This window comes from Herpailurus yagouaroundi, unplaced genomic scaffold (assembly GCF_014898765.1).
Source record: "Herpailurus yagouaroundi ecotype Mexico unplaced genomic scaffold, PumYag 29, whole genome shotgun sequence".
NCBI classification, from domain to species: domain Eukaryota; kingdom Metazoa; phylum Chordata; class Mammalia; order Carnivora; family Felidae; genus Herpailurus; species Herpailurus yagouaroundi.
In genome coordinates this window covers 99,526,816-99,547,991 of record NW_024412377.1, presented here as the reverse complement: position 1 = coordinate 99,547,991, position 21,176 = coordinate 99,526,816, and the positions used below count along the sequence as shown (strand labels likewise).

The following is a 21,176-nucleotide window of genomic DNA, read 5'->3' as shown; positions in this document are numbered from 1 at the left end:
ATATAATCCTCATGTGTTAAATTCCCAGGTAATATTTATTAATCTAAGATTGATACAGCGTGTCACTGATGTTTATGTCATTTGTCAACAAATTCTGTTTATGAGTGAGTGTGCATAGACATGAAATTGAGTGTGGCCTCAAATCCTGGTGGAGACGATTCTGATATGTAACTTCAGCTTTGTGGCTTTAAGGAAGTTGTCACCCTCAGAATCTCGCTTGGCTCTTGTGTAAATAATGAATAATTACACTGCTCTCTTAGGGATGGCCTGACTTTTGTTCACAAAAGGACTTATAAATGCCAAGCAATGCCAAAAACTAAAATTTTGCCTAATATAATTCACCTATGCCTGTATACATTTCCTCTCTGTTTTCAATTAGATTTTTTTATCCTTCATTATTTCTCCTTTAGAATTATGTTTGAATGTAGCTTTTAACCATTCTATACTCATCCAAATATTGGCTTTCTTTTAGTTCTTAAAGAGTTTTCTGTTTGTATCCCATAATGCTTGTTTTTATTATATATATTATAGTAAAAATACTATTTAGAAATTTAAAATTCTCTTGATCTATTTTAGGACACGTGCATATGGAGAGATACCACAACTGCCGTTTCTTAATAATTGTACTGGTCTGGGTGCTGGGCAGCAAACCAAAGACACCCTTTCAAGGGATCACTAAAGAGTCATGTGGAAACAGTTAAAAGAAACTGGTAGGGAATAATAAAGTACCCAGGAGCTTGTAGCAGGAGGACATCTTGTACCCACCTGGGCATCAAAGGGCAAGAAGAGGGAGGGACTGCCAGAAGTTGACAAGAGCTATGACTATAGAAGAAGGGCCCAGAGGGCAAGCATAACCAATGCCAAACCTCCACCCAGCCAGGGCAAGGCAGAAGGGAAGCAGCGGAAATAAGTGTCCTGTCCCCACTCTCTGCTCTCCTGCCCCTGCTTCCTTTATCCAAACCCAGTGGAAGCCAATGGGCAAGGGAGCCGGTTGACTCCCTTCATAGTGGTCTGTTTCCTGGCACACAGCAGGGTGGAGAGGAGTGGGCAGTCAGTGACTGGAGGAGCAAACCAAAATGCCCATCACAGTGGTCTGTTGGAAAAAAGCATTCCAAATTCATCATGGCCTTTGGAATTTGGTTGTAAAGAAGCACACATGCACCCCCATACTTAAGCCCTGACCCCTTTGGTTTTTCTTTCACCACTCCTGTCAGTGGTTGTGTAGTTGAGCTGGTCACTGTGGCTAATCCCCACACTGGGTCGTTCTTCTCTATTAAGACTTGATTAATAAATTTGCAGTGTGGACACCCACGATGATGGCGGGGTCCTTGCTTTCCCAGAAGGCAGTCTGAGGGTCACTCTCCTTCACTCTCCTCTTCTTCCTCTTCCAGGATGGAGCTTCAGCATGGGATCAGCCTACCAGTTTCATAGTTGGCGTGTGTTTGTGATAGTCTGTGCGCTCCCCTGTGTCTCCTCAGTGGTGGCCCTCACATTCATGCCTGAAAGCCCACGGTTCTTGTTAGAGGTAACACCTATAACTACAAATATTCAAGGAAGCTACATATGTTGGAAAGAGTTCCTTGTGAATTCTAGGAAAGTGTGTTTACCTCTTTAGGAGGTACGTTTTCCCTTGCTGCTATGGAACCATGGAGGGGTTGGCTTCATGGGGATATGCTTTTAAAGGATCAGTGTGTGAAAAAGCTTTCTCGTGGCCAGAAAGCACTAATGTTCCTCCCGAAGCAAGTAACTTTTCACTTAGTGAAGAGAAGATGTCTTATTTTTTTTATACATGAAATTTTAGCAGCCAAAGATGCTATTTATAGTTACAGGTACACCCATCCACTGAACTGCTAATGTACTTAAGGATATCCAGTGGGATATCCCATTGGCACAGTTACACCCAATTTGATCTGACAACACAAGATGGTCATGGGAAAATCAGGGAGTATAAGTGTTTCATCTTTTAGCACCTCACTGTCTATTTGCATTTCTTAGGTTGGAAAACATGATGAAGCTTGGATGATTCTGAAGTTAATTCATGATACAAACATGAGAGCGCGGGGTCAGCCTGAGAAAGTATTCTCGGTGAGTACTTGCTTCTCAGAGAATCCTCTACGCCAGGGGCCAGGAAACCTTTCCTGAAAAGGCCAGATTGTGGATTTTTCTTTCTCTGCACCAGCTACGCTTATCTTCCAATTCCTCATATTTCTGTTTCACTGAGACATGTTGCACTACTGCCCTTGTGAGTACTGTTCACTCTGCATGGAATGCTCTTCCATCCTCTAGTTACAAAATTTATTCTCAATGGGGAATGCTGGTCTAAATTATTAAAAATTAGGGGCACCTTCGTGGCTCAGTTGGTTAAGTGCCAACTTTGGCTCAGGTCATGATCTCACGGTTTGTGGGTTCTAGCCCGCATCGGGCTGTGTACTGACAGCTTGGAGCCTGCAACCTGCTTCAGATTCTGTGCCTTCCTCTCTCTCCACCCCTCCCCTGCTCTCACTGTCTCTCTCTCTCTCTCTCTCTCTCAAAAATAAACTAAAAAAAATTGGATGCATAGAATTTTTTTTTAATTTATATATGAAATTTATTGTCAAATTGGTTTCCATACAACACCCAGTGCTCATCCCAAAAGGTGCCCTCCTCAATACCCATCACCCACCCTCTCCTCCCTCCCACCCCCCATCAACCCTCAGTTTGCTCTCAGTTCTCAACAGTCTCTTATGCTTTGGCTCTCTCCCACTCTAACCTCTTTTTTTTTTTTTCCTTCCCCTCCCCCATGGGTTCCTGTTAAGTTTCTCAGGATCCACATAAGAGTGAAACCATATGGTATCTGTCTTTCTCTGTATGGCTTATTTCACTTAGCATCACACTCTCCAGTTCCATCCACGTTGCTACAAAAGGCCATATTTCATTTTTTCTCATTGCCACGTAGTATTCCATAGTGTATATAAACCACAATTTCTTTATCCATTCATCAGTTGATGGACATTTAGGCTCTTTCCATAATTTGGCTATTGTTGAGAGTGCTGCTATGAACATTGGGGTACAAGTGCCCCTATGCATCAGTACTCCTGTGTCCCTTGGATAAATTCCTAGCAGTGCTATTGCTGGGTCATAGGGTAGGTCTATTTTTAATTTTCTGAGGAACCTCCACACTGCTTTCCAGAGTGGCTGCACCAATTTGCATTCCCACCAACAGTGCAAGAGGGTTCCCATTTGGATGCATAGAATTTTTTGAAGGAACAATGGTTTTTAGATCTTTTTACATATGCAGTCATATACAATTTGACTAATAATGTTTTATCTGAAAGAGGTTTAGGCAGACATATCATAAGACATGAGGTGAACATAAATAAGATCTTCAGTGTCTTATAAATGATGTCAACAATAGGTCTTTTGATGGCTTCCTGTCTTACATTTAGGTCTTTCACCAATTTTGAGTTTATTTTTGTGTATGGTTTAAGAAAGTGGTCCAGATTCATTCTTCTGCATGTCGCTGTCCAGTTTTCCCAGTACCACTTGCTGAAGAGACTGTCTTTATTCCATTGGATATTCTTTCCTGGTTTGTCAAAGATTAGTTGACCATAGGTTTGTGGATCCATTTCCAGGTTCTCTATTCTGTTCCATTGATCTGAGTGTCTGTTCTTGTGCCAGTACCATACTGTCTTGATGATTACAGCTTTGTAGTAGAGCTTGAAGTCCGGGATTGTGATGCCTCCTGCTTTGGTTTTCTTTTTCAAGATCACTTTGGCTATTCAGTGTCTTTTCTGGTTTCAGACAAATTTTAGGATTATTTGTTCTAGCTCTGTGAAGAATGCTGGTGTTATTTTGATAGGGATTGCATTGAATATGTAGATTGCTTTGGGCAGTATTGACATTTTAACAATATTTGTTCTTCCTATCCAGGAGCATGGAATCTTTTTCCGGTTTTTTTGGTGTCTTTTTTCAACTTCTTTCATAAGCTTTCTATAGTTTTCAGTGTATAGATTTCTCAACTCTTTGGTTAGATTTATTCCTGAGTTATGGTTTTGGGTGCAATTGTAAATGGGATTGATTCCTTGATTTCTCTTTCTGTTGCTTCATTGTTGGTGTATAGGAATGCAACCGATTTCTGTGCGTTTATTTTATATCCCGCAACTTTGCTGAATTCATGAATCAATTCTAGCAGTTTTTAGTGGAATCTTTTGGGTTTTCCATATAGAGTATCATGTCATCTGCGAAGAGTGAAAGTTTGACCTCCTCCTGGCTGATTTGAATGCCTTTTATTTCTTTATGTTGTCTGATTGTAGAGGCTAAGACTTCCAATACTATATTGAATAGCAGTGATGAGAGTGGACATCCCTGTCTTGTTCCTGACCTTAGGGGGAAAGCTCTCTGTTTTTCCCCATTGAGTATGGTATTAGCATTGAGTCATTCATATATGGCATTTATGATCTCAAGGTATGCTCCTTCTATCCCTACTTTCATGAGGGTTTTTATCAAGACAGGATGCTGTATTTTGTCGAATGCTTTCTCTGCATCTATTGAGAGGATTATATGGTTCTTGTCATTTCTTTTATTGATGTGATGACTCACATTAATTATTTTGCGGATATTGAACCAGCCCTGCATCCCAGGTATAAATCCCACTTGGTCGTGGTGAATAACTTTTTAATGAACTGTTGGATCCGGTTGGCTAATATCTTGTTGAGGATTTTTGCATCCGTGTTCATCAGGGAAATTGGTCTATAGTTCTCCTTTTTCGTGGGGTCTCTGTCTGGTTTTGGAATCAAGGTAATGCTGGCTTCATAGAAAGAGCTTAGGAGTTTTCCTTCCATTTCTATTTTTTGGAACAGCTTCAAGAGAATAAGTGTTAACTCTTCCTTAAATGTTTGGTAGAATTCCCCTGGAAAGCCATCTGGCCTGGACTCTTCCAAGCAAAATAATTCTTAATCCAGAAGCTAATGTCTCTGAATGTTTTATCTGCTAATGTGTGCCTTTGTGGTTAAGATTCAAAGAAGGGTATTTTGGTTTCATATTATTCCATTGCTACTTGTTCTTCCCCTTTACTCTATGGTACTCCCTTTCATTCACTTCTTTTAGGTGGTGTTGGGATCTGTATACTTGTGCCAATAGTCTCATATATGAATGGAGTGATTATATACTTTCTGTGGGAGTTGGGTTTTGCTTCTTTCAAAACAAATTATAAGCCTTCAGAGAAGAGAGCTCAGCACTTACCCTGTGTCGCTCTTTATAGGTAAACAGAATCAAAACCCCAAAACAAATAGATGAACTGATTGAAATTGAGAGTGACACAGGAACATGGTACCGGAGGTGTTTTGTTCGGATCCGGACAGAACTCTACGGAGTAAGTAAAAAGTGTGCCCTGACTTGCTGCCCAACCTGTTGCATTTGAGGTTGGTCAGAAGCAGGATTGATTGCAATAGTTCCATGAGTAGGGCTGTGCCCGCTTCTGCCCAGGTCACCTAATTCCCACACTAGCACCAGGTAAAAGGATCCCCATGGGATAAGCAGGCTAGCCAAGACATTCCATCTTTGGGAAGGAAAAGTGCTAGGCAAGGAGTCTTGGCTGGGATGGGGTGCCCTGAGGTCTTGGGTTACTTTGCCCACTGGCCTGCAGGAAGCTAAAAGGTGAAACTTGCAGTATTTGGTTCCCTACAGCCTTCAGGTTTTACATTTTAAGTTGGAATGAATCTGGCCAAAAGAAAACTCAGTGTTTTTGTAAGTGGTGGAGGGGTTTGGGGAGTGGGTTGGCTGGCTAACTGTGAAAGAAAACTAACTCTTGCATATTTCACAGATTTGGTTGACTTTTATGAGATGTTTCAACTACCCAGTCAGGGATAATACAATAAAGCTTACAATTGTTTGGTTCACCCTGTCCTTTGGGTAAGTAATATTTAAATTCTTCATGAGTGAAATCTGTACATATCTACCCTATAACTCCCAGTCACACTGCTTTCCTTTCTTATACTGTTTGATGCTGTTAATGTGCTAGGAAAGTTTTTTTTTTCCAGTTTAGTTTTGCTGACAATTATAGTTTTTATAAACGACTTACCTTTATTTGTCCTAAAGCTGGGTGGCAAAACCAGTAGTGCTTGAAAAGCCCGGCGAGACCGTGGGTGATTTGCTCCCCATGGCTTCTCCACCCTTCTCTCCTCATTTGCTCGGCACCAGCCACACTGGCCTCTTTGCTTTTCCTCGAACATGCCAGAACTGCCTTGGCACTGCCCCCAGATACTGTCCAGCTCATTTTCTCACCTCTTTTGGGACTTTGCTCAGAGGTCACCTTCTCAGAGTCACCTTCCCTAAGCACTTATCTTAATTGCAGCCCCTCAGTACCTCCTACCCCCTTCTCAACCTTATTATCCCTCCCACCCCAAGCACCTTCCATTTCTAATATACAAAAAGTATCTTCATTCTGCACAGAATAAAGCTCATCTCCCTCTCTCTGGAAGCTCTGGGAGAACAGGGATTTTTAAGCTGTTTTGTTCACTGCCATATCCCCCTGGTACATAGTAAGCACTCAATAAATAGTTGCTAAATGAGTAAAACCGCTATATATGTGTTCTAAGAAAAGAGGAGGTAGGAAGAAAATTCCAGAATTTTGTTTGCTAGTAGTTTCAGAATACTTGTGTCCAACTCTATTTTGCCTAGTTTATTGTTTAAAAGAGGCAGTTAGAGAATGCCCTGCACTTTTAGGTCAATAGGCTCTTAGTGACTAGGGGAGCCCAACAGGTATGCCCCAGGTTCTATCTCTAAACATCCCTGACTTAAAACAGTTAACTGAAAAATAACCAATCTTTTGCAGTGCCATGGTGTGTGGTAAATGGAGAGAGGAGGGAAGTGTGGATCAGGAGACCTAATATCTCATCCTGCTCTGTGACCTGAAGACACTCCCAAGTTTTATTTCCTTATTTCCAATTTAGGAGGGTTGGTTCAGAATATGTAAAGTTACTCCCACTCAAGTTCTAAAAGGCACATTAATCTATGAAGACAGAGAAGGCTGAAAAGTAACAGGTATTTTGTACCTACTATGTGGTAAACACTTGGCCAGGTACAAAAATAAGCCTGTCGAAAGTTCTACTCTTAATGTGGAGATTTACATGGTAATATCGGGTTTGCTTATATTTTGTTACTTATGACTGACCACATTTTAAACTTTATGGTTTCCTTATAATACCCCTGAAATGTCAAATAGTGCCTAGCATTTAGTGGATATTCAGTAAATGTTTACTGAATAAACAAAATATTAGCTGAAATTCCTCCACGTCACTGATGATGTATGTTCCAGGGTAGTGTGCTTCTGTCACTGTTGCCATTTGTAAAGATTTTTGTCCCGTGTATATGAGTAAAAAGCATGGTGATAGATGGTGCATCCATGAGTCATTTCTGATTTAGTGGCCACCACTCTAAATCATTAGATTTAGTAAGTAATTAATTCATGGTCTATGAAGAGAAGGGCTTGGAATCTCTGGAATCCCAAGGCAGAGATGTTTGAGAAATCCTAATGACAGCGATGATGATAAAAACTAGTCTTTTGAGCACTCACTATGTGCTAGGTCCTTGGCATCCCATTTAACCTGAGTAACCACCAGGCGGGTACTGTCATCATTCGCAAATTAGAGATGGGGTCACTCAGGCTTAGGTAAGTGTGCATCAGAAGAATCACCTAGAGGGCTCCCTGTCCAGAGTTTCTGATGCAGTCAGTCTGCATGACACCTGAGAGTTTGCATTTGCAACAAGTTTTCAGGCGATGCTGATGCCTGCTACTGGTCCTCAGACCCTTCTTTGGGAACCACCATCTTAGAGCAGCACTGTCCAATAGCAATGAAATGCAAGTCACATGTGTCGTTTTAAATTTTCTAGCAGCCACACTAAAGAAAATAAAAGGAAACAGGTGAAATTAATTTTAATACTTTAATTCATTATGCCCCAAATAGTGTAATTGTTTCTTAAATTTCACATATGAGGGGAGTCATATGGTATCTTTCTTTGTCTGGCTGACTTATTTCACTTATCATAATACTCTTTAGCTCTATCCATGACATTGCAAATGGCAAGATTTCATTCTTTTTTTAAGGCTGAGTAATATTTTAGTGTGTGTGTGTGTGTGTGTGTGTGTGTGTGTGTGTGTGTGTGTATGGCTTCTTAATCCATTCATCAATCAATGGACTTGGGCTACTTCCATAATTTGTGTGTTGTTGATAGTGCTGCTATAAATATCAGGCTGCATGTATCCCTTTGAATTAGTAGTTTTGTATTCTGTGGGTAAATACCTAGTAGTGACTTTGCTGCATCATAGACATTTTTCTAAAGAAGATATAGATATGGCCAACAGACACGTGAAGAGGTACCATAACTGATCATCAGGGAAATACAAATCAAAACTATAATGAGATACCATCTCACACCTGTCAAAAGGGCTAAAATCAACAACACAAGAAACAAGGGTAAGGATGTGGAGAAGGGGGAATCTTCCTGCACTGTTGGTGGGAGTGTAAACTGGTGCAGCCACTCTCAAAAACAGTGTGAAGTTTCCTCAAAAAGTTAAAAATAGAACTACCCTATGACCCAGCAATTGCACTCGCCACATTTCAACTGCTCAGTACCCACATGTGGTTAGTAGCTGCTGTACTGAAGAACCCAGCAGCATGACTTAGTTGTCATATGCTAGCATAATACATTAGAAGGTAAGGCATAATACATTAGAGGGAAATAACCTGCATGTCCCTTTTCCCAGCCTCAAACCACTTGAGAAATGGTTCTCTGCCCTCAGACTAGCAGGATCACAGTAGTGTAGAAACCAAGAAATATTCCCCATTAGTAAGGAGGTCATTCTTTAAGGGTACTCACATTTTGGATCCTAGGAGTTAGTACAAGCAGACTGGGAGACAAGGTTGCTCAGTGAAGGCTGGGGTGATGAGAAAAACTTCAGCATCAGGATGCCATGTGGTTGATATAGGCTGCATGTTCCTTTCCAAAGGAAGAGTGCAGGAATTACACATCTCAGGTTCCCTAGGTCAAGTCGTCTCTCTAGCTTGATTTTTGCAGATTTCACCATGGCGAGGAGAGGGCAATACAGATTACCGTTTAATGATTCCTAATGTTACAGGGAGACAGTCACAATCAGAAGTGCTTCTCCAGGAACCACCACCTCTCTGAAAATGTCAGGGAGGCAGTCATTGCCACTGGTGTGCTGGCACCTTTACAAACTCACTCTTGTTTTTGTCGTTGCAGATACTATGGATTATCTGTTTGGTTCCCTGATGTCATTAAACATCTGCAGTCGAACGTGTTGCCAATCGAAAAGATAGAGAGAGAAAAATTTTCAAATTTCACTGTTAACTTGACAATAGCAAATGAGTTGCATATTGGAGCGGAATACGACAATGGCAGGTCCAGAAACTTTGAAATAACTTAATTTTCTATATGTTCTGAGAAATGTATTTCTCATTGGCCTTCACTGCACTGAAGCATGCACAGTTTGTTTGTTTTGGTTTGTACTTAGTCGTTTTCAAATTGAACTTAAAAACTTCCAAATGGGCTTTAAAGATAAGGTACATGTATATATAAGTATTTTACTTAAAACTATTTCTGAAACAGCTGCTTTAGATTTATTTAGGGGAATCGACTAGCACAAAAAGAAAATTTAGAGAGACCCTGGAAAGCAACAAAAATAAGTTACGGAAGAGAAGAGCGTAGAGTGTGAGAAAATAATATGGGTTATAGTGTAATTTAATCCAGAGAAGAAATGTCAAGTGTCATTTGATGCCTGTCTCCTATCCCTGAAAAAGGGGACCACTTTTCAGAACCCCTTCCTTCTCCCTATGCCAAATCAATAATTGGCATTAAATTGTATCAGGAAGACTCTCAGAGAAAGGAATCGTTTCCCAAAGTTAAGGGTTTTGAAAATATGGAATAAGTTAGCAAAGGACATGTTTGAAGATGGAATCTGGAATGCATCTTGATAAGGGGAGAGAACTGGCTCAGGAAGGTGGCTCTGGTCCATTCTTTCAGGGAGGGAAAGATACAGACAAGGTCATTGTTTCCATCAGTTGTTGTCTGAGCCAATAATTGCCGGTATGAGCTCCTGTTGGTTAACATCATTCTTAGGAAGTTGTCCCAAATGCCGAAGTGGTAAAAGTAAAAGTAAAAGTAAAAATTTTAAATAACTGAACAAGGTCCTCCAGGGCATAACTAGTTTGGAAGGATAAGAAAGAATTCCATAGGATGTTTACGGTCTGTATGATGAAAGGGAGAGTTATGAATTAGGAGATAATTGTTTAAATTGGCAATTCCATGAGGGGCCTAATCCTTAGCCAAGCCCTGTAGGATCACCTTCACTCTCCCACATAAAATACCAGCCCAAGTCTTCACTGGTTTTTGCACCAAAACCTTAGAGTCAAGTGCTCTCTAATTGAGGGTAAAAATTTACTTCATTTATTTTTTAAAGTATTGTTACTCTGTTAAGAATGTCTAATATGTTTGTGTCTCTGACATATTTTAAAAGATATTTGTTGAAGTTCTAAGCCAACTATTCAGTCATCACTAAGAAATGTTTTACATTAGCCATAGAGCGATTAGTAATTTTAATAGTATTAAAATCCTTGTAGAACATACATATTTATTTTAGAAGATGATAGAATATTTATTTGTTTGTCCTTTAGGAAAAGTGAAATACCACCAGCTAACTCATTTTTTCCAAATAGCTTTCCTATTCAGTATCATAAAATGGCAACTCTTTTCTGTGCCATGGTACTGATAGGGAATAACCTCCGGGGTGTAGACTATCATGAAACAAAGCAAAAAGTGTAGAATAACTTGTCTCGTCTGCTAGCAGTCCATATATAGAACGCTCCTGAAGAGCACATGAGAACCTGGCTACCCTGGTTATCTCTGGGCAAAAGAACTGGGTGGCTTGGGAATGCGTGGGGAAGGACTTATTTTATCCTTTTTTTTTGATGTTTTGATCTTTGTACCTTGTGTACCCTATGTATATATAATCCACTCATAAAAAAAAAAAACCTAAAAAATTGTTTCCCCTTTCTAAATTCAGTTCTATTTCAGAAAATTGATAATATTCTTAATATGCATCATTACTTACCCTTCTTTAATGGAAACATTTATAGTTTAGATGGTTTTACTCTAGACCCCTGGAGTAGAGGTTCATATAAGATTACTTTTTTTTTTTAATTTTTTGTTTAATGTTTATTTAGTTTTGAGACAGAGAGAGACAGAGCATGAACAGGGGGAGGGTCACAGAGAGAGGGAGACACAGAATCAGAAGCAGGCTCCAGGCTCTGAGCTGTCAGCACAGGGCCCCACGCGGGGCTCGAACTCACTGACCGTGAGATCATGACCTGAGCCGAAGTCGGCCTCTTAACCGACTGAGCCACCCAGGCGCCCCTAAGATTACTTTTTAAGATGGCGATCTGTTAGGCCACAGTGCACTTTGAGCTGATGAATGCAATCAGGCATTAAGGTGAGAACAATTTTGAAAGTACTAAAGAATATATAGATCTTAAGTCAGTCAGCTTGCTTGCCTGGGTAGCTCAGACCCTTTCTGTTCCTACTAGGAGTGGTATTTGGTATAACTTCTTCTACAGTTGAACCAGCATTTTCTTCTCACTGACTGGCTAAGTATACATTCATGGTCTGTTAATAACTTACCAAGACACATTGATGACTCTCAGTCTGTGTCTCCTAGAGGTCCTGACCAACACAGACATCTAAGATGTTAGGATCATCATAACTATTAATCCTGTTCACCACCTATAATCCCTGCCCACAGCAGCACCCAGAAACATCTACAAGTTTTCAAAAATGAGCAGAGCTCTCTAGTCAGTCTGCTTGGTTCAAGGAATACCTGTTGGCTGTGAGAAGAAAAATATTCATGGAAATGAGTGTAACTTATGAGTTTCTTGAGCCTTGAGTCAATTATCCCTCACATAAATGAAACAGAATTATTATGTCCTCTCTTCAGAATCACTGAAATCCCTACACTAGAATGAAGAAGTCTTGAGTTTTTAGCTTGGCAAACAGACTTTCATTAAAAGTGAGCATGAGGGGCGCCTGGGTGGCTCAGTCGGCTGAGCGTCCAACTTCAGCTCAGGTCACGATCTCGCGGTCCGTGAGTTGGAGCCCCGCGTCGGGCTCTGGGCTGACGGCTCGGAGCCTGGAGCCTGTTTCCGATTCTGTGTCTCCCTCTCTCTCTGCCCCTCCCCCATTCATGCTTTGTCTCTCTCTGTCTCAAAAATAAATAAATGTTAAAAAAAAATTTTTTTTTAAATAAAAAAAAAAAGTGAGCATGAGAGCACATTCTCAAGTTAGAGCCTTTAACCCCAAAAGAGAGAATTTTTAAATAAAGGCATATGAGCAGGAACGAAAGGATAGGATTGAAAAATAAGGAATCAGTAGCCACAGGTAAACTCCAAACACTATATCGTCAATAGGATACTCCACAAAATCTTATGCCAACATTGCAAAGGCTTAATGAAGTTATCCTGAATGCCATCTCTTCTGGTGGAAAATCATATTGGTGAGCAATGAGATAGCCGAAGGACAGGCCGTATGAGGAAAAGGTGGGAAAGCTAAGAGCCTAGAAAATTCAAAGTCCAGTGTCCTTTATGGAGAGTTTATAAATGGGGCATCAGATCTCTCAACCCATTTGACTTCACTTTGAACCCTGATGGACATAACCATTGATAAGAATTTTTTGTGTGTGTTGGGCAGATTTCTAGGGATCAAGTTCAAATCCGTAACTTTCAAAGATTCAGTTTTTAAGGACTGCACCTTTAAGGATGTGACTTCAGTCAACACCTACTTCAAGAACTGCACATTTATTGACACTGTTTTTGATAACACAGGTAGGTGTGCTCCTTAGCCCTGCCTAGGGCCTCTTCAAATGGCCCAGTTCTTGGCAGAAACGTGATACCCCTGTGTGGGCAGAGGCTTATGGGGAAAGTAGATATTAAAGTGTAAAGGAATGAATTTCCTTAATCAGGTTAAGCTTACATTATTTGTCTCCCATCAGATTTAATGCCGTTGGATTTGCTGAAGTTCAAAGTTGAAAAAAATCCTTTGAGCAATTTTGAAGAAAAGAATTAACCTGTAGTTTGTTCGTTTTGATAATCCTGGTTTCATATTCTGATGTCCACTTAAGTGATCATGCCTGAACTTCAGTTAACAGAAACGGACCGCATATGGCCATGCTTAATCAGATAGCTTTTTAGTGCAATCCATGTAATGGAGTCTGGAAAACTCTCCAGGACAAATAGGAGGGGGGAGGTGGAAACACTGATAGAGCACCTATGGTATGCTGGTTCCTACTCACTATCATTAGACATTCGTTATCTCATTTGTTGAGATGATAGTGGAAACTTGGCAAAATTAAGTAATTTGGCTGCCTTCTTAGACCTAGTAACAGTTAACGTTTGGAACCAGTTTTATCTGATTGCAAAGCTCATGCTTTCCCACTCCTACACTCTGGTCCATCTGTCCTGTGAGTCTAAAATAACAGCCCCACACTGGTGGGAGTAAAGCGCTCCACTCTTGGCAGCCCTGCCTTCTTGATGCTCAGACAGGAGCCAATGCTGCCCGGCTCCAGATCAGGGTGGAATCAGGTGCCTTCGGGGTTTTGTAAAGAGTGCTGTCACTGTCTTCTAACCCCATCAACCTTGGAAGACCAGCTTTTTAGGCAGATCTTGATGAGCAAGGACAGCAACAGTTTTGATTCCCACTGTGTCTTAGCAGAAGCCACCCCTCTGCACCCGCTCCTTGAACAGATCCAAGTTCAAGGAAAAAAAAAAATTCAGCAGTGAGCTTCCAACAAGGTTCCAGTAAGGAACTCTTGTTCCTTTGTATGTTCCTCCACTTTGACCTCAAGTTACAAATTCAGCCTAAGGAGCCCGACAAAAGTCCCATTCCTTTTCTTTGCCTCAGAGCCCATAAAATAGCAACGACAAGACTGATTCATGTGCATTCTGAAACAAATTGTTTTTGTAATTGTAGTAGGGAAGCTATTAGTACTGTAATGATAGTCTTTATGTAACATGATAATTAGAACGAAGTAACATTATAAAGAAGTAAGCAAGTAACATAATTAGCAATGGCCAACCATAAGAAATCAGAAAATAAGTGGATTCTTTAATTTATTCCTTTATTCGATAAACATATCCTTCATTCACGCTACTTTGTAAGGTGACGTTCTAGACCAGTTCCTGTGCTTTGGCCAGACCTTGAAGCCCTCAAGGAGTTTACAATACCATGACTCTTTCCTGAATTCTTGACAGGCTTTTTTATACTGGTGTGGAACTGTAAAGAGCTTGATAAATTGTCTTTGTGTCCACAGATTTTGAGCCATATAAATTCATTGATAGCGAATTTCACAACTGCTTGTTTTTTCACAACAAGACGGGATGCCAGATTACCTTTGATGATGACTATAGTGCCTACTGGATTTACTTTGTCAACTTCCTCGGGACACTGGCAGTGTTGCCAGGGAACATCGTGTCTGCTCTCCTGATGGACAGAATTGGGCGCTTAACGATGCTGGGTATGTGCTTGGTTTCCTGTAAAATAAAGGAGCTGCCCCTGCAATCCACGGGGAGCCCGTTTCCCACTGTCCTCCCTATGCTCTTAGGGATTTGCATCCCACAGAGATGAGGAGAAATCCCTTAAGACCTTTCATTAAGACTAGAAATTATGTCTAATTACATTTTATTTGAGCAGCTTCCATGAGTTAACAGACTGAAAAACTAATTATGTGTGACTAATGTATATTTTTCCACTTAAGTAGCTGAGTAATTGATGATGTGCATTTCATGCTTGCTGTGTTTAGAAGGCTGTTAAAGAGGCAAACTTTTAATACAGGTGAACATACCTGTACCTGAGCTTTATGAAGTCAAGCCTACACCTTCCCCTTGGGATTCACTTTTGCTGAGAGATGTCAAAGACCCAAGGTTCTTGGTCTACTAAGATGATGAGAAACATTCCAGCCTTTTGTGTTCTTCATTGGCAGGTGGTTCTATGGTGCTTTCAGGGATCAGCTGTTTCTTCCTCTGGTTGGGCAGCAGTGAATCCATGATGGTAGGCGTGCTGTGTCTGTATAATGGATTGACCATCTCGGCCTGGAACTCTCTTGATGTGGTCACTGTGGAACTGTACCCCACAGACCGGAGGTATGTTAAAATGGGCCTCCAGGAAGAGGTGCTCTGAGCTTCATGGGACCACTGAAAAGTCATAGAATATAAGCCAAACTGTCATTTCCCAAGGGAAGTGAAAATCCAAAAATAGTATCTGGTTTATGAGGTTGTAGTTTTCACTCCTATGTCTTAAAAAGAAAATGTAAGGGAATATAGTTGCTAGTGGAAGAAATAATAGGGCAGTGAAACCGGTGAAGGGATTTAATTGTGTCTATGACTTAGTTTGGTGGCTAACAATAAGAGGAACCTATAATGAAGCAGTGAGGGGCAGGATTTAACCCACATTTTGAGTTGCTAATCAGTCCTGAGAGGGTCCTTACTTTCCTTTGCAAGTGTCTACATGAGCTCTGTATTAAGCAACCACGCAGAAGTCTCTAGACCCTATCTTTTGACCTTCCTGGTCTGTTGGAGGGAAGCCCACCACATTTCCAGTTACAACAACAACAGCAACAACACAGATTGCTATTAGAAGAAAAGTATGCATCAGACCCAAAGTGGAGACAAAAAGACTACACCTTTATCAGAGAAGGGGCTAAAAGGTAGAGTTTGGGGGTAGAGCTATAGCAGCTGAAAAACTGAAAGAATAAAAACGCTGTTTTTCCATTTGACATGAGCAAAGACAAATGGCCCCTGCCTTTTTTAATTTCATGTATACTTTGTCACCACAGAAGCCCTTTCTGCTGGAGGATAGGGTCAGTAGTCTCTGGACTCCAAAATGGAGAAGGGATTTTTCTAGGACTATGCAGACATTTGGGGTAAGAATCTTCAACTGATCCCGAGCACCTCCTTTTGTTTACTGGCCCCAATGGGGTACATTCTCTGCCTGTCCAGACTCTCTAGCTTAGATTTCTTCTTCAGGAACATCTATCACTGAGCGTATAGAACACTAGCAGAAGTATATACCCATCTCCTGAAGAACATCTCAAACTCTCATGGATGTCTAATCAAATATTATTCTAAGTAACCTCCTATTGAATATTTAGGCTCTGAAAGGAACCACATACTCCACATAAAGCATCTCCTTCATTCATTCAACAAACATTGATTCTCGTTTGTGAGTGAGCTCCTGGGACAAATGCCAAAGACCTGAGGATGAGGGTGCTGCCAAAAGAGAGAGAGAGAGAGATTAGGACTCATTAAGACTCTGCAGTATTAATTGAGTATTCTTTTATCAACCCTTCATCTTGCAAATAGGGCCCAGAGGTAGATTAAACTATACATTTAAAATAACACCCTGGGGTGCCTGGGTGGCTCAGTCAGTTGAGCATCTGACTGTTGATTTCGGCTCAAGTCATGATCCAGGGTCGTGGGATCAAACCCCACATTGGCGTCCACACTGGGCATAGAGCCTGCTTGGAATCTCTCTCCCTCCCTCTCCCTCCCTCTCCCTCCCTCTCCCTCCCTCTCCCTCCCTCTCCCTCTCCCCCAAGTGTGTGCTCACACTCTCGCGCTCTGTCTCTCAAAATGAAATAAAATTAACCCCTTAATGTTAAAGCAAGGCTATGGCATTGTCAGATGCCTTTTTGTTATGCATTTAAGAGTTTGATACTCTTTTAGATGACTCAGGTGCTAATCCATCTACCATAAGGGATGGTACTCCTCCATGGCAAAATCTGGCTTCAAGAAAACCCATGAATTTGGCCGATCCCCCCCATGAGAAACATAGGCCAGCTCTAATCCTGTTGTTGAAAATGTTAAACATCAACCAACGCAAGAACAGAAACATGCACAAATCTTATTAGGAGACACGCCTGTGTGAGAGAGAACAGAGAGGGAAGTGAAGTCTGGGAGAGTTGCCCCGAAGCCTGAGCCCCAGCAAAGGACCGAGGAAGGATATTTGGGTGGACTGCCCCAGACCTCCAGCAGTCTCAGGAAGGTTTAGCAAGGCTGTTGAAGGGGGCAGGGGGTGACGTCAGCTTCCAACAAGTCCTGTGTGTCCCGAGAACCAGCCTGCAGTAGCGCTCCGGACATGCTCAATTATTGGAACAGCAGAACGTGGGGATGGATTTGAGAGCACAGCAGCTGGGGCAGCAACTTGGATGTCCGAAAGGTGTGTTTACACCTCAGCCGCACCTTTGCTGGAGGACACTCTCCAGCTCTTATACAGATGTAATTAGATACTGTGCAGCAAGTCAGTGTGTTCAGTGATCGAGAGATAACTGGCCCTCCAGCACTGCCAGGGCCCCGATGAAGGAGCTAGTACTCCCAACTCTGTTAAAACTGTCTCTTCCATCTCTGCCGTGTTCCTCTGGGTCACACAAAGAGGTCTCCATGGCTCTCTGGCTCATCTGTCATAGGAAAACGCCAACTGTTTTGAGTGCAAGCATCCTATGGCCTCTTCTCCCCAAGAAGGCAGAAGAGTACATCTTGACAAGAATTCGGACTAGAGCCTGTGATATTTCATATTGGAACGTAAGCACCGCCGATTCCTTGCCCAGTTTCTAGAATCTGTCCTTCATGATCACAATAGGACGCTCTGATTCCAGGTCCCAAGCTCAAAAACTTTTGAAGCCACTTAACAGTGATTCCCTATCCAAATCCCAGTCCAAATGATTCTATCTGGGGAACATAATGGAAGGTATAGTCTAAGTGCTATGGCAGTTACTTAACACTTGAAGACCACATTTGTCAAGCACATGATGGCTTTTCTTTTAATGTTATATACCTTTGGCTTTTCCTAGGGGTTATGTTTGCCTTTACTGTGAAACACCAATGAGGACAGGACACCACCCTTTACAGTGTACTTTTCCCTCTGTGCACAGTCCACCCCCCAGTATGCAGGGAGCTCTGGAACCCCTCGTAAGCAGCTGCTCTGTTCCTTCATTTCATGTGATAAAAATTGGTAATTCTTCACATTTCACTCTCTCTTATGCAGTAAGGGGGCCCATCTCTTCTAAATCTGCATGGTCCAGCTAGTGCTTTGTTCCTTCTCATTCTGATTTGCCCTCTTTTCTTCCTCTTTTATTGAGTTTGTGTTTTTCATAAGTTACCCAAATTATTTCACAAAGAGGCAAGGAAATTAAAAATCGGAATTAGACACCCTTACAAAAAATAGCACTTTTTTGTGCCTAAAACGTGAAACAGGAAGTACCTACAAGCACTTTTTGTTAAGAAAACTTCTGTTTTCCCCCTCTGCATGCCACATTTTACTTCTGAACACCAGGTGTTGGGGGGGGTTCTTAATTTTTTACAATTCATAGCAAACAACCGCTATATGTCCTACGACTTAATTCTGACAGCATCTATCTGGAAATAGCCTCAGATCCTACAGGCTAGGGTCTCAGTTCCCACAAGACTGCCCCCATTTCAGACGCCAAACACAAGTCAGGTTATCACCTGCAGTTCTGACCTACTGGCTATACATTGGAGTTCTCACAACCCCTTCCTTGGGTTTGAGAATTTGAATGGCTCGCAGAACTGAAGGGAACATTTACTTACATTTACCAATTTTATAAAAAGATGCAATTCAGGAAGAGCCAGATGGAAAAGATGCATAGGGTGGGGTATGAGGGAAGGGCCCGGAAGCTTCTGCTTCTCCAGCTGCTACTACCCTCCCAGTTCTTCCAGTGTTGACCAACTTGGAATGTCAGCATCTTGTGGTTCAGGATTTTTATAGAGCCTAATCTCTAGCCCACCCCTTCCCAGTTCCAACCCTCTAATCACTTGCTCTTTCTAGATCAGCCCCATCTGGTCGCTTTCTAGGGGCCCCACCCTAAGTCACCTCCTTAGCATAAACTCAGGCATGATGAGAGGGCTGCATTATGAATAACTGAAGGCATGCCTGTCACTCAAGTTTTAGCAGCTAGAAACCTGGACAGAGACCCCCATATGTTTCTTAGACCACACCTTTCTCCTGTGTAAGTGTCACTATGATTCTTCTATCTTTAAAACCTTAGCATCAAGAGTAAGCATGACATAATGATTGCAGTCTTAAACAGATACTTGATGACATTTCAGCTTTCCCCTCAGGTTAGAGAGATAATGGACAGTAACGGTGTATAATACAATCAGGGTCAGAGAAAGGAGTGGAAGGACCCTCACAAAGACACAGACTTGTAGAAAACTCTGGGCTGGTAGTGCATCCCCACTGAGTCATTTTAGTGGAGTCTGTGTAAGATCCAGTTTGTTGATGGAGATGTGAGGGGATCCATTTTTTGAAATAGAAGCTTAGGGAAACATTTTAGTATATTCATTCTCTGACACTCTCTGACACCAAATATATGGCGTCTTTTCCAACACCAACCAGTTCTCCAATCCTGACACCACGTGGAGTTAGCATCAGATCCTACAAGTTAAAGGGCTCAGTGTCATGAGACTGCCCCTGTTTCAGATGCCAGCTGCAAATGGGGTGCCCAGTCGACTCACACTTCTGCCCAGCCAACTACAAATTGATGAATTTCCACAACCCTGGACAGGTTTGATACTTTACTATATAAAGTACTTGGGCGAGGTAAGGAAGAGTCCCAAGTGCAGGAGCCTCTGTTCCCATGGAATTAGTTAACTTACACCACCCGGTTTCCATGTGAATGCTTTAACCAGTCTGGAAGCTCTCTGGATTTATAGAGGTTTCATTATGGAGGCATGACTGATTAAATCATTGGTCATTGGTGACTTAATTTCATGTCCAGCTCCTCTCCCTTACCTAGAAGTTTGGGGTGGAGTGGGGGGCTAAATTTTTCAACTGTCTATTCATATGGTTGGTTATTTCCAGAGACCAGCCCCCATCCAGAAGCTATCTAGGAACCCCTTAAAATAAAGCAGAGATGACCTGTAGTTTTCTGTTATTATGTGGAAAAACTGATATTTTATTGTTTTTATTTTTTTTAATGTCTAGTCATTTTTTAAGAGGCAAGAAGGGACAGAGCGTGGGCAGGGGAGGGGCAGAGAGAGAGGGAGACACAGAATCTGAAGCAGGCTCCAGGCTCTGAGCTGTCAACACAGAGCCTGACACGGAGCTCGAACCTACAAACAAGATCATGATCTGAACTGAAGTCAGATGCTTCACTGACTGAGCCACACAGGAGCCCTGAATGCTGAGATTTTAAAGACTGATACAAGGGGCGCCTGGGTGGCGCAGCCGGTTAAACGTCCGACTTCAGCCAGGTCACGATCTCGAGGTCCGTGAGTTCGAGCCCCGCGTCAGGCTCTGGGCTGATGGTTCAGAGCCTGGAGCCTGTTTCCGATTCTGTGTCCCCCCCTCTCTCTGCCCCTCCCCCATTCATGCTCTGTCTCTCTCTGTCCCAAAAATAAATAAACGTTGAAAAAAAAATTTAAAAAAAAAAAGACTGATACAACTCAATGTTACCCAGAGTAGGTGACGGTGGAATTAGTGCTCAGAGACTGTTATGGGAATTCTAAAACCAGGCACAACATTTTTAGAGGGAGGAATTTTTTCCCATAGGTGAGGTGTTGTTTCCTCTGACTGCTCTCAAGACTTCGTCTTGGTGTGGACTTCTTTGGGTTACTATGTTTGAGGTTCATGCAGCTTCTTGAATCTGTAGGTTTGTGTCTCTCAGCAAATTTGTCAGGTTTTCAGCCATTATATATTTGAATATGTTTTCTCTTCTTCTGCCTAAACTCCAGTGACATAAATATAAGATCTTTTGTTACAGTCCCACAGGTCCTTGATGCTCAGGTGATTTGTTTTTAGTCTATTTGCTCTGTTTTTCTGATTGGATACTTTCCGGTGTTTTCTCTTCCAGTTCACTGATACTTTCCGCTGACTCCTCCATTCTGCTGTGGAACCCAGTCACTAGGCATTTTTTTTCTATTTGTCATGATGTTTCCTATATTCTTTATTTTTCAAGTGTGTTGATAATTGCTCAGTGAAGCATTATCATCATGACTGCTTTAAAATCTTTATCAGATAATGCTAATATCTGTCATCTCAGTATTGGCATCTCTTAATTATCTTTCCTCATTTTGTTTGAGATCTTCCCAGTTGTTCTTAGGATGACTGATATTCAATTG

At 41.7% G+C, this 21,176-nt stretch overlaps 1 protein-coding gene across 2 annotated transcripts in view; it reads left to right on the top strand.

Annotated features, from left to right (window-relative positions):
* The window catches only part of SV2C (synaptic vesicle glycoprotein 2C), a 229,578-nt gene that overhangs the window by 185,718 nt on the left and 22,684 nt on the right, over positions 1-21,176 (top strand). For both annotated transcript variants that reach the window (XM_040450451.1, XM_040450442.1), the window contains 8 exons: positions 1,392-1,525; positions 1,996-2,085; positions 5,240-5,350; positions 5,801-5,889; positions 9,241-9,399; positions 12,736-12,869; positions 14,354-14,557; positions 15,023-15,182. In XM_040450451.1, coding sequence (XP_040306385.1) covers positions 1,392-1,525; positions 1,996-2,085; positions 5,240-5,350; positions 5,801-5,889; positions 9,241-9,399; positions 12,736-12,869; positions 14,354-14,557; positions 15,023-15,182 — 1,081 coding nt within the window. The remainder of the gene's footprint in view (positions 1-1,391; positions 1,526-1,995; positions 2,086-5,239; positions 5,351-5,800; positions 5,890-9,240; positions 9,400-12,735; positions 12,870-14,353; positions 14,558-15,022; positions 15,183-21,176) is intronic.